General features: G+C 39.3%; 1 protein-coding gene across 1 annotated transcript; it reads left to right on the forward strand.

The window, feature by feature from the left end:
- Positions 1-628: 628 nt before the first annotated feature.
- Positions 629-6,439, forward strand: LOC143816989 (keratin, type II cytoskeletal 5-like). The gene is made up of 9 exons (XM_077298034.1): positions 629-1,199; positions 1,512-1,741; positions 2,146-2,206; positions 3,110-3,205; positions 3,320-3,484; positions 3,613-3,738; positions 3,957-4,177; positions 5,038-5,066; positions 5,627-6,439. Exons 1-9 carry the CDS (start codon positions 711-713, stop codon positions 5,854-5,856), a joined length of 1,647 nt encoding a protein of 548 aa, XP_077154149.1. The 5' UTR covers positions 629-710; the 3' UTR covers positions 5,857-6,439.
- The last annotated feature ends 5,977 nt before the right edge of the window (positions 6,440-12,416 follow it).

The following is a 12,416-nucleotide window of genomic DNA, read 5'->3' on the forward strand; positions in this document are numbered from 1 at the left end:
GGGGTTAAAATTTCACTCACAACATAGCCTATGACGCTCTCGAGGTCCAGACGTGTGACTGCAAAATTTTGTGGCTGTAGCTGCGACGGTGCAGATGCCAGTCCCGGACAAACACATACATACATACTGTACATACATACACACACATACATTCAGCTTTATATATTAGATTAAAATAATATTCTCTCTTACAGCTTGTCACTTTTACAATGTCAAATCATCCAACTTGTCAAGACCGGATATTAAACACTTCAAGTGAGTTGCACTTTTTTGCACATCATAAAAAATGAATATATGTTTAAAAAAAAAAAAATCCATTGGTTTTCCACAATTGAAATAATTCAGATTTGCTACAGATTTCAAACCTGGTCAACTATTCTACCATCCCTACACATAATTATTAAGTAGAAGAACATCCATCATTTCATGTTACAATTGATCAAAAAAAGCTGTAGTCAGGCTACTCTGTAAGTTTTCACCTGCTACTTCTGTAGAATTAGAGCCTGGGAGCAATGTCATTCCTGAAATAGTATTTTCATGAAAAGGCATGTCAGGCAAATGTAACTTGTAAATTGATCTCCTTGCAGTGATGTACACTGGACACAGGGTATATATATGACGAATTTCCAAATCTTGAACACAGTGGTGTCCAGTCTCATCCACTCTCCTCACTTCTTCACATTGGTCTTTTCACCTCCTTACAGGCCACCATGAGTCAATTCAAGCAATTTGGTGGTGGAGTCCAAAAGAAGGGCTTTAGCTCATTTTCTGTGTCGAGAGGCAGTGGAGGTTTTGGAGCTGCTGGCGGAGCCGGTGGTGCTGGTGGAGCTGGCGGTGCAGGAGGCTTTGGTAGCAGAAGCCTATACAACATAGGTGGAAGAAAGACCATTTCTATAAGCACTGCCGGTGGCCAAGCATTTGGAGCTGGAGCTGGAGCTGGAGGTTTTGGTGGTGGATATGGAGCTGGTGGTGGCTTTGGAGCTGGTGGTGGCTTTGGAGGTGGTGCTGGAGGATTTGGTTCCTTTGGAGGCCCTGGGTTTCCAGGAGGAGCCCAAGCTGGTATTCAAGAAGTTACAATCAACCAAAGTCTTCTTGCCCCACTGAATTTGGAGATTGACCCAAACATACAACAAGTCAGAGTTCAAGAAAGGGAACAAATCAAAACACTGAACAACAAATTTGCTTCTTTCATTGACAAGGTAATGTTCTGATATGAACTCATGCTTGTGTGCTAGATTGGAAATTTGCAACCAGACTGTTTGATATTCAGGCTTCTGGCCTTTAGATGTGAATACTAATCTGCTGAATATCATGTTTGTTTCACCTCTTTCATTGCTCATATTACTGCCATTCTTGAAATTTTGAAACCTCAAAAGTAATGATTAAATTTGCAAATTTTCTATAGCTCTTTCTTTTATTGATCATTGTGCAACCATGTTGTTGTAAACAGCACAGGTCATATACTTGTATATAGATAAAATATAATGACGTTGCCTATATTTTGACATTAGGTACGCTTCCTTGAGCAACAAAACAAGGTACTTGAAACAAAATGGACCCTTCTGCAAGAGCAAGGTGGTCAAATCAAGGGCGTAGGACCCCGAAAGGGAAACGCTGAACTTATTTTTGAGGCATACATTAACAGCTTAAAAAGACAACTGGATGCACTCCAAAATGATAAATTTAGGCTGGATGGAGAACTTAGAAATATGCAAGATTTAGTGGATGATTTCAAAAATAAGTAAGTATACCAAATAAAAAAATTGACAGATTTCCATTATATGCATTATTTTCTCTGTATGAGACCAAATAAATTGTTTAAGTGAAAGTAAAAAAATTATAGTGCTGTCTATGCTTTGGTTTTGAAACATGTTGAGGTGTGAATAGGGCGTGGCACTGCTGTTGCAGCCCATCAATTTCTATTGTACTAAGCAGGAAAAAGGATAGGGTGTAGCACTAAAATCTGTGACCACTTATTAATTTCTGCTGTACTATGTTCGAAAGAAAACAGGGTGTGGCACCGATATGTGGCAAACTTCAGCACAGTGTTGTCTTTTGTTAATAAAGAAAAATGAATACAAAATATTGGATGGCTTGTCCACTTAATCTTCTATCACCAAATTATTTCATTTTTTTTATTTGCAGATATGAAGATGAAATTAACAAGAGAACTTCTGCAGAAAATGAGTTTGTTGTGATCAAAAAAGTGAGTTGAGCTTAAAAAGAATGGCAAAACTTATCCACTATTTTAATATGCCATACTAGATATTTAAAATTTTAGATATCAATAGAAAATCTAACAAGGAGTGAAAATGCAAGATGAGTGCAATTGACATTGAGATTTGTAGTGTTTTCTAGGCAGTTCTTGGACTGAATGAGTTTTACTCTTAGTTACTAATCATCTCTTTTGGTTGCCTATGGTTTTAAATGCAATCTTAAAAGTCCAAAATTAGAAAAGACATTTGCATTTTATTCCACAAAGAGCGCCACTATTGGGCCAATAATTGTGCTCAGTGAGCAGTGCCTGAAGGAGACTACATCGTGACATTGCACACAGCTCATATACACTAATGGACCTTTTTTTTGTTTGTTTTTTAAGAACAATGTTTTTTCCATGCTATCCCATTTTAAAGTAAACTTGTACTTTAATGGAAACTATATGAAAGTTATATGTAAAATGTCCATTTTCAAAAACAAACCTAAATACCGTACTTTACGCAGAAAATTTTCAGAATGATACAGTTCAATGTCATATTTAAAAAAAATAAATATAAATTTTAATTTAACTTAACTTTTAATGGGATTTTCGATTGCCCAAACTGTTTTGACCTGACCAAAACAAACTTATTATCTCATCCACTTGAAATTATAAGGTTCAAGACTGGATGTATAGTTTAAACCTTCTTACCTTTAGATTCTCATGTTTGCTTGTGGTGGCTTTCAACCAGTCTTTTTTTTTGGCATTTGTAGGGTGGATGTTTTTTGTGCAAGGTCCTTCATTTTAACTTCAAGATTTGAATAGTATATTTTCGGAATGAGGCAACTAATTTTAAATCAGTCCACACCATTCCTAGTTAACCAAGTAATGTTTTTTGGTTATGTTTTGTAGGATGTGGATGCTGCCTACATGAACAAGGTTGAATTAGAAGCCAAGGTTGATGCCCTGACTGACGAAATCAACTTCCTTAGGTCCCTATATGAACAAGTAAGTTGTACTTTATTATCTGTTTGCTTGCTTTTAACTTTTAGGATTGATGAGATTTTGATATTCTTGAGTATATCCCTAATGGTTCACTAACATTTTCATTGAAACCTTCAGGAAATGGCTCAACTGCAAGCTCAAATTTCAGACACCTCAGTCGTCCTTTCTATGGACAATAACAGAGCATTGGATTTGGACAGCATCATTGCTGAGGTGAAGGCTCAGTATGAAGATATCGCCAAAAAGAGTAGAGCAGAAGCTGAGTCTGTGTACCAAGGCAAGGTAAGGGCATATCTTTGGAATACAATAAGGTCAATGAAAGAAGTTGATTGTATTCAATGTTCATCTGATTATGTCTTCAGTCTTTGTCTTTGGAAAATAACATGTAATGCTCTATTTTTTTACAATAGGTTAAAGAATTGCAAGCCTCTGCTGGACAACAAGGTGATGCTTTGAAAACCAGCAAGAATGAGATTTCTGAACTAAACCGCAAACTTCAGAGGCTTCGAGCTGAAATTGAAAATGTGAAGAAACAGGTAAAGTTGAACATATGATGGATTGAATGGATTTATCCATTTATAGGTTTGTTTTTTTTGTGGGTACATATTATGCTCAGCATATACCAGCACTAAATAATGAGGACATATAGAAAATAATACATTCATTTGCAATGGATACAATTTCATAAAAGATAATAAAGATAATAAAAATATCTGCACCAAACACATTTTTTTCTTATTTTTCTTTTTTAAAGAATGCTAAACTTCAGACATCTATTGCGGAAGCAGAAGACCGTGGTGAGGTTGTTCTGAAAGATGCCCATGCAAAACTGGCAGAATTGGAGGCTGCTCTACAAAATGCTAAACAAGAGATGGCCCGTCAGCTCCGTGAATACCAAGAACTGATGAATGTCAAACTGGCCTTGGATGTTGAAATTGCCACCTATAGGAAACTTCTGGAAGGAGAGGAGACAAGGTACAACTTATAGTAATGGTATTATATTGTACATAAAAAGTTAAGCGTCCTACTTATTATTCTTAGCCCCTGAATGGCAGATATCCATGGCATAGTTCAGGAAATATTGTTTACTAAGAAAGTTTTCATCCTACATTTTTTAGAGAACATACATATAAATATTAGCGAATGTGCTCAGATAATGTCTTACCCGAACATGCTCGGGTGTTATCCGAGCATTTGGGAGTGCGTGAATATTATAGTCAAGTCACCGCGGTTGCATGATTTGTGGATATTAGACAGCCTCAACACATGTGGGGATTGCCTGTTTGATAGGGGATCCCCACATTTGTTGAGGTTGTCTAGCAGCCGCAAATCATGCAGCAGCGGGAACTTGAACATGATATTTGAGAACTCCCAGATGCTCGGATAACACCTGAGCATGCTCAGATAAGACATTATCTAGTCTAAATATAAGACTTAAGACTAAAATAACATAATATAATGTATTATGTACTAAAATGTGGTTTGGGTGATTTTGACATTTAGCTTTAATTTTCTGCTTTTTTGCTACACCTCATTTGGACAAAGCTATTACTATTGCCTATTGCTTAACTCCAATTTTTTAATAGAAGTCTGAACTTTTCTAAAATCCCCATTCTGTGTTTTAAATGGCAGCTTTTCTTATACAGAGTGGTTGTGCTGTACAAACCTGAATTAAAAAAGAAGTGATTTTTATTTTTTGCAGTGATTATAGAAAGATATGTAACATACATTTATGGAAATTGAGGAAATTGTACTGGAAATCTACTTTAAGAGGAATGTATAAAAATTAATTTGTTCTGATTAGCATCTTTAAATATTTTTTTTTATGCTTTTAGGTTGTCCACAGACAGCAATGTCAGCATCTGTAAGTATAGCTTATTATATTACAATGGTTTTAGATGCCTTTAGCTTTTTTCATGCATTTAAATGCAGCACAAAATATAATAAATCTACAATATTGTAGGGAATATTGAAAAATGCTAAGTAATCAGTCCTTACTGACACCAATTTATTTTCATGGTTCAAAGAAAGTAACATAAGTGAACATTTGGAACATCAGCCCAAATAGGTTCTGGTGAAAGATGGTGGCTTGAAGAAACATGTCTTACTTAAAAAAATGACTTTCAGGTCACATATCAATGTGTCAAGGCTTAAAAGAAAATTTGTGTCATCCATTTCAGCTTTGCTGAATGTCTTTGAGAACCCATACAGAAGAGCACATAACATGTGTATATTCGGATGTATGGTGTGATATTACCTTTCCAGTCTGTCACTTTATTATTATGAACAATTGTGCCCTTCGTATTACCATCACTATGAGATTTATCTCATGGATAATCAAATGATCTTACCTCTTAGAGATTGCATCATGTAGTAGAACTAAATGTTTTCCATTTTAAGATATACCATTCTTCTTTTTTACAGCTGTCGTCAGTGGAAAGACAAGTCTGGCTGCTGGTGGTGGTGGTGGAGGAGCTGGAGCTGGTGGAAGCTTTGGCTTTGGCGGTGGAGCAGGAGGTGCTGGCGGAGGCTTTTATGGAGGAAGTGGATTCAGTGCTAGCAGCAGCTCAGGCTTTGGCATTTCTGGTGGTGGTGGTGGTGGTGGCAGCAGCAGCATGAGATTTGTATCCAGCCAGTCAAGCTATAGAAGCTAAATCTATGAGGCTGCTCCAATGTAAAACCACTGAATGTACCGTCTGCGTGAAAAAAAAAAAAAAAAACTGAAACGATTCTCCTTTATCAGTCCTGATTTTGTGTTCAGATAAAAGTTATCCTTAAATCTAAAGTAGCTGTGAAGGTAGGCTTTTCTTCACCCATTTAGCTGCCCTTGACTTGTGTCTATCATGGGCAAGGCCAAAAACCTTGCTGGCACCTACTCTTTTGCACCTAGTATCCAAGGTCCAGGCACTACCAGCCTCCCTAGCTACACCTTTTATATAAGTCCTGACAACACATCTAAAGATTAGACCCCAGTCTGTATTATAGGGTTAGCTTATCCTGCGTACTCATAACATCGTGGTAACACAAGCTATAACTTTGACATTGCAGAAGTTAAATGGAAGACACAGAGCATTACAAACTAAAGATACAAGTGAAAAACTGGTGGAAACTTTTCTAGACATGAAAGCCTAAACGTCTAATAAGAAATAAACTGTACACTGGATAGTCATTGTAATGTTTACAGCTAATGTGTACTGGCCCACAAATAAAGTCAATTCTTCCATGTGTAAACCTTTATTAATGGCTCCATTGTCGAATTGGTATAATCATGGTATTATTTACAAAGATTTAAATGTTAAAAATCCGAATTATCAGCATCCAAGAGATGTAGAGCCAAATGAGACATAGACATTGGTCTAGTAGCATACATTGACAATATTGGGAATATTTCATTATGTAGGTTGTCTCAGCACGATAGCCCATTTTGAAAATTGAGAATGCTCAGTGATGAGCTGATCGGTGTGGTTCTGGCTTCTAAAGCCCCTGGTATTTACAGATTTTTATCAAAGGTGAAAGTTGAGGAAAGCCATGCATTTCCTGCGAAGTATAAAATTAATGCTATGTAATATAAGGACAGCAAGCTTTGAATTTTTGCAAGCTTGGAAGCTGGATCATCTCCTTTCTTCATACTATGTACCTAGAGAGCCTGATGTGGGCAGCGGCAGCTTTCTCAGCTCTGCTGCATTGCTAAATCTAAAAACTGATTGTGTCAGAACTTTTGGGATCTCTTTACATCATGCTGCTCTCAGATGAGTTAGCAAAAATCAGTTTCCCTTTAACAATGAAATTGCAACACAGATGTCACTAAAGTGTCACTAAGGTCTTCAAATGATAACATTTTCAAGTGCATAGTTCTGGTCTCTCACATGCTGGAGGAGTATAAAATCTAGATTCATGATGGGAGGAGTGCTTGGTTAGAGGGAGTGTACTACAAATATCAAAAAGACTGACCAGCATTGACTTGCACCTGTTCACATGTGTCTTTTTCTGTTTGGAGGTGCTGATCAGTCTTTTTGACATTTGTAGTACACCTCCAGTGACTGAGCACTCTTCTCATGAGTCTAAAGCATTTCATTTTTACTCAGAGCTGGATCCCACCTGCCCTTAAAATTGTAAGCTTTTAGCCCAGGAGATGCATGTTAGGTTAGGGTCACAACAAAGGGTTACGCCTTGTTGCTGGCTGTTGTGCTATCACAAATTGGCCAATTTGCATGCTAAGTACCTTGATTTTTTACGCATTTTGTATAGCAGTAATGCAGTTCCAATTCCATATAGTCAATGTTTGCATATTATAGCATTTCAGAGTGCAGTTGTTTTTTCTTGGAAAAATGTAAAACATTGTCCAACTGTTTTACCATGTAAAACTGGTCACATCATGGAATAGTGAATAAAACATAGATTTTCTTAACAGCTCATCTCTGTTATGGAGATATTGGCTAGTAAAATTTAGAATCTAATTTTCACTAAGACTAAGGAAGCGTTAGTGTTATAACTAACAAAGCACATTCACACAGGTAACGTACAAACCAGGGAGACAAATACCTGAACTTGAAAGGTGTTATGATCTGGTGGCCTAGGAGCAGCATGGACGAGCTCTGGAGTAGGTGGCCTCTATACTGACCGCAGACCCTGAACTTAACACCGCAACTATAAGTAGCCGTGGGATGTTCCTGTCACTCCCTCGACACCTCGTCACAGCCGGAGGACTAATTACCCCTAAAGAAAGAAACAGGAAAACTATCTTGCCTCAGAGAAAATCCCCAAAGGAAAGACAGCCCCCCACAAATATTGACTGTGAGAGGAGAGGGAAATTACAAACGCAGACTGAAAACAGAATTTAGCAAAGGAGGCCACGCTACCTAGAAAGAAAAGACAGGACAGAGTACTGTGCGGTCAGTATTAAAATACTACAACAATCCACCACAGAGAATACAAAAATCTCCACACCTAACTAAAGGCATGGAGGGTAACTCCAGAGCTTCCAGCTTGGCTGAATAAATCCTTACACAGACAAAGCTGGACAAGAAAAAACATAGCAATTCACTGAACTATAAAGTCCACCGCATGTGGACTGCAAAAACAAAGCCAGGACTTATCTTTGATGATTTGGACAATCCAGCAGGAGAAACCAAGCAGAGATGTGAATCCTCCAGAAAAACAATGGACAACTGGCACTCACTAAAGGGTGAAGCCAGACTAAATAGCCCCGTCCAAAGTGGAAGAACCTGATGACTGCTGTGAAGGACAAACAGCAGCACTACCACTTATAACCACCGGAGGGAGCCCAAGAGCAGAACCCACAACAGAATTCACAACAGAAAGGTCCCTGTACAGACTAGGTAAAGCCCTTCTCTGACCCTGGTGTGTCCCTGCCTGACTGCGGAAATTGGCACCCTAAGATAACCCAATGGCGCTCCCCACTCAATGGCGGCTTATCCTGAATGTTTTTAGGAGCTCCTAGGATAACCAGAGTAGCAGTTCCCTAAGGAATAAAGGAATCAAGCATAAAACAACTGCAACCAACGAAAACTGTAGCCAAGTGAATGAATCCAACAAAGTCTATCACTAGCAGGAAACACCAGCAGGGGAAGGTGTTTAAAGCTGCACCCGAAAAGTGATAGGACAGACAAACAGAGTAAATGAACTGTGTTAAGCTAGACAAATGCTGCCAGAATAGCAGAACCAATGCACCCAGAGAAAAAGCGTGTCTCCTGTGGGTCAGCAGAAAGAGAAGCTGACCACAGAACACAAACTCCAGGGATTGAATTCAGGTGCATGACAGTACCCTGCCTTCTACTAGGGGCTACTGGACCAGAAGAGATCCCCAACCACTGTCGCCGCTGACTCAACTCTCTCACTAGGCAACCCACATGCAATTCTTTTGCATGAGCCCCTGCAACATCCTCCATACTGAACCCTTTCCATTTAACATGATGTTGCAGTCAACATCTGACACGCCTGGAATCCAACCCCCTCATACTCTCTGTTCTTAGCATCAGGGACATATGTCACAGAGAAATCAATATTGGGTTGATTGAGGACAGAAGCTTTAGAGAAAGCTGTCTTCAGAGCAGCAAAATCATCAACATCCACAGTAGACCAAGAGGAACCATCAGTTCAATACCCTTCTTAATCATATCAGTAAGAGGTTTGACTATAATTGAAAAGTTCTTAATGAACCTACAATAAAGATTAGCAACCCCTAAGAATTACTGTAAAACGTTACAATTACTTGGTTGTACCTAATCAAGGATGGCCTGTACTTTATCAACAATTAGAAAAATAGATATTTCCCCAAGACTTAACCTTGCAAGTCTCCCAATTGATGGTAGGATTGTGTTTCAGCAACCAGGGTATACCCAACACAATTTTAGCTGGCAAAGAAGGAAAAACAATGAATGAAATAGATTCTATGTGTAACACACTCACTTTCATGCACACATTCCCAACCTTAGAAGTAACATAAGTGTGGCTAAGGTGAGAACTATTAATTCTGGCGACTTGAACAGGATAACTGTATACCCACACTTGACAGCAAAATCACTTTCAATCAAATCTACGGTGAACCTGAGTCAACAAATGCAGAGGTAACTATAACTTCAGATTTCTTAGCCAAAGACACTTGTAAAAAGCAACCAGTATGTGCATGTGAGATAACCTAAAACCTTTAGAATCAGTGTCCTTACATATTAGTGACACTTTTCTTTCCTTCTCTTTTGCTTTATGAAATTCATTATTGAATCTGAAACACTGAACCATTACATGACCCATATGACCGCAGTATCAACAGAAACAAGCCGGTGTTTCAAGTTTTAATCCCTCCTTGGAAGCGCTGCTGGTCCCAATTTGCATTGGTTCTTCTGCCTCAGTTGGATGAGAGGGAGAAATCCTCCAAACACCCTTGAATGTTTTCTTATCCCTAAGATTTCTGTCAAAACACACTGCCAGTTACACGATCTCATGCAGGGACAATGGGGAGGGACTATAAGTTTTCATCTCATATCTGACTAGTAGGAAGCAGTGAGTGCTCTTGTGTGCACAGGTCCTGGGAAAAAGCAGATGCAGGGGGGGACAGAAGCAGAGTGGGTGAGCGCATCAATGTCCCTTCTGAGAGGTTCAAAAGGGTTCGCACAGAGATGCCGGCATCGACATTACAGCACACACCCCTTTACTACTCCTCTTCTTCAAGGAATATCTGTAGAAGTTGGGCATTAAAATTATTCTTAGGTTCCCACAATCGACCAAATCTTTTCTAATCCACTAGAAAAAAGGTTTTTCCTCTCACTTTCTTCAAGGTAAAGATAATTTTCATCTCAAAGACATGTTCGAAGCTGATGGCAGCAAGCGTGGCACCAGGATTCTTGAAGAAGGAACTCAAGATGACTGGTTTCAGGAAAGATATGTGGAAGGAATTGGGAATGCATAATGAGACTGACAGCTTCAATTTATAGAACATGTCATTAATTTGATTGATGATTTCCAAGGGACCGGTAAAGCGTGGACCCAATTTGTAGGAAGGGATCTTGAGATGAAAGTTTTTTGAGGATAGCCACACTTTGTCTCCAGGACGGTAACAAGGTCGATACATCTTTTGTGAGCATGCCTCTTCATATCCTCAGATGATTTCTCTAGAGTGGCTTTGGAGTCCTCCCAGTTCATGGAAAATGAAGGCCAGAAGCGGCTGGCACTAGAAGAGGGTTTCCTGGCTGTTGACCAAAGACAATAAAGAATGGTAACCTTGCAAAAGACTCACTTACATGATTCTTATAGTAGAACTCCACCCAGTGCAAGAGCTTAACCCAGTCATCATGGTGTGCATTGGGTTGAGGGTGGTATGTAGAGAAGTTCTGAAGCTTGGACATAGCTCTTCAAAATTTGGGTGTGATTTGGATACCTATGTCAGATATGATGTGAAGTGGAAATACGTGAAGATGGAAGATCTGCTGAATAAAGTTCTCTGTGAGCTCAGGAGCAGCCGAAAGGCCCGGCAATGGAGTAAAGTGAGACATATTTGAGAAGCAATCCACCACTACCCAGTTGCCCTAATACTCCACAGAAAAGCCACAGTCAATAAGTCCCATAAAATATATACTTTATTAGATATGTTAAAATACCATAGAATAAAGGAAAAGGTACATAAAGAAAAAATGGGGCTGGTGAAACAACTGAATAGCAGTACCAATGATGCACATAGGGCTACAAGGTACCCCCCACTGCATCAACACATCATGAATTGTTAGTATAAATCACACATAGTGGATGGGAGTGTATAGACATTGCATATATACTGGCAACTCCAGGAGGCTGGAAAAACCATATAGGGGATCTAATGCAAATGCACACATAAAGCTAATTACCCAATACCGGCCATATATCACAAAACAGCAATACTCCCAATATATTTACCTGATGTGTGCCAACAGTGGGGGACACCGAGCCCACCCCGACACGCGTTTCGGAGCACAACACGGCTCCTTCCTCAGGGGGTGTTTTTGGTCCTAACATACGCACATGGTACACTAGTGCCATTATTAGCATCGATTTATTATAATCTTTTTCTCAGTGTGTGTATTATGTATGCCGCAATTCTATTATTCACTACCCAGTTGACAGAGCATTAAGGGGACACAAGGAGGTCCGTAATAAAGTCCATGGTGATGTTCTGCCAAGGCACTGAAGGCACAGGAAGTGGTAGAAGTCACCCAGACGGAATTGCCTGGTAGTCTTGTTGCATGCACACAAAGGCAGAAATGTATTCCATGATATCTTTTCGAATGGTAGCCCACCAGTAACAACGTGAGATGAGCTGTATAGAATTTCTCTGCCCAGCATGGCCAGCTACCTTTGAACAGTGCCCCCACAGTAGAACATGCCTCTTATCAGATTCCAACAGTAATGTCTTTCCTGGAGGAATCAGGGACAAATTTACCAGATCCATGGTAACCATCCTGGAGGGCTCAATGATAGGTTGGGGTTCCTCTTCTTGGTTGGTGGATGGAAAAGACCTATAAAGTGCATTAGTTGTGTTCAAGAGCAGAGAAGGCTTTGGAGAAAAAATGCAGATGGATATTGGGCCAGAGGGAGACTTTTGCATGAGAACTGCCCCTGCCCCAGAAGATGAAGCATCTACTTCCAGAAATAATTGTTTGCTAACTTCTGCTTTATGAAGTACTGGAGCAGAGGAGGAGGCCTGTTTCAGGGAAAGAAATGTGTT

Source organism: Ranitomeya variabilis, chromosome 3, assembly GCF_051348905.1.
Source record: "Ranitomeya variabilis isolate aRanVar5 chromosome 3, aRanVar5.hap1, whole genome shotgun sequence".
NCBI lineage: Eukaryota > Metazoa > Chordata > Amphibia > Anura > Dendrobatidae > Ranitomeya > Ranitomeya variabilis.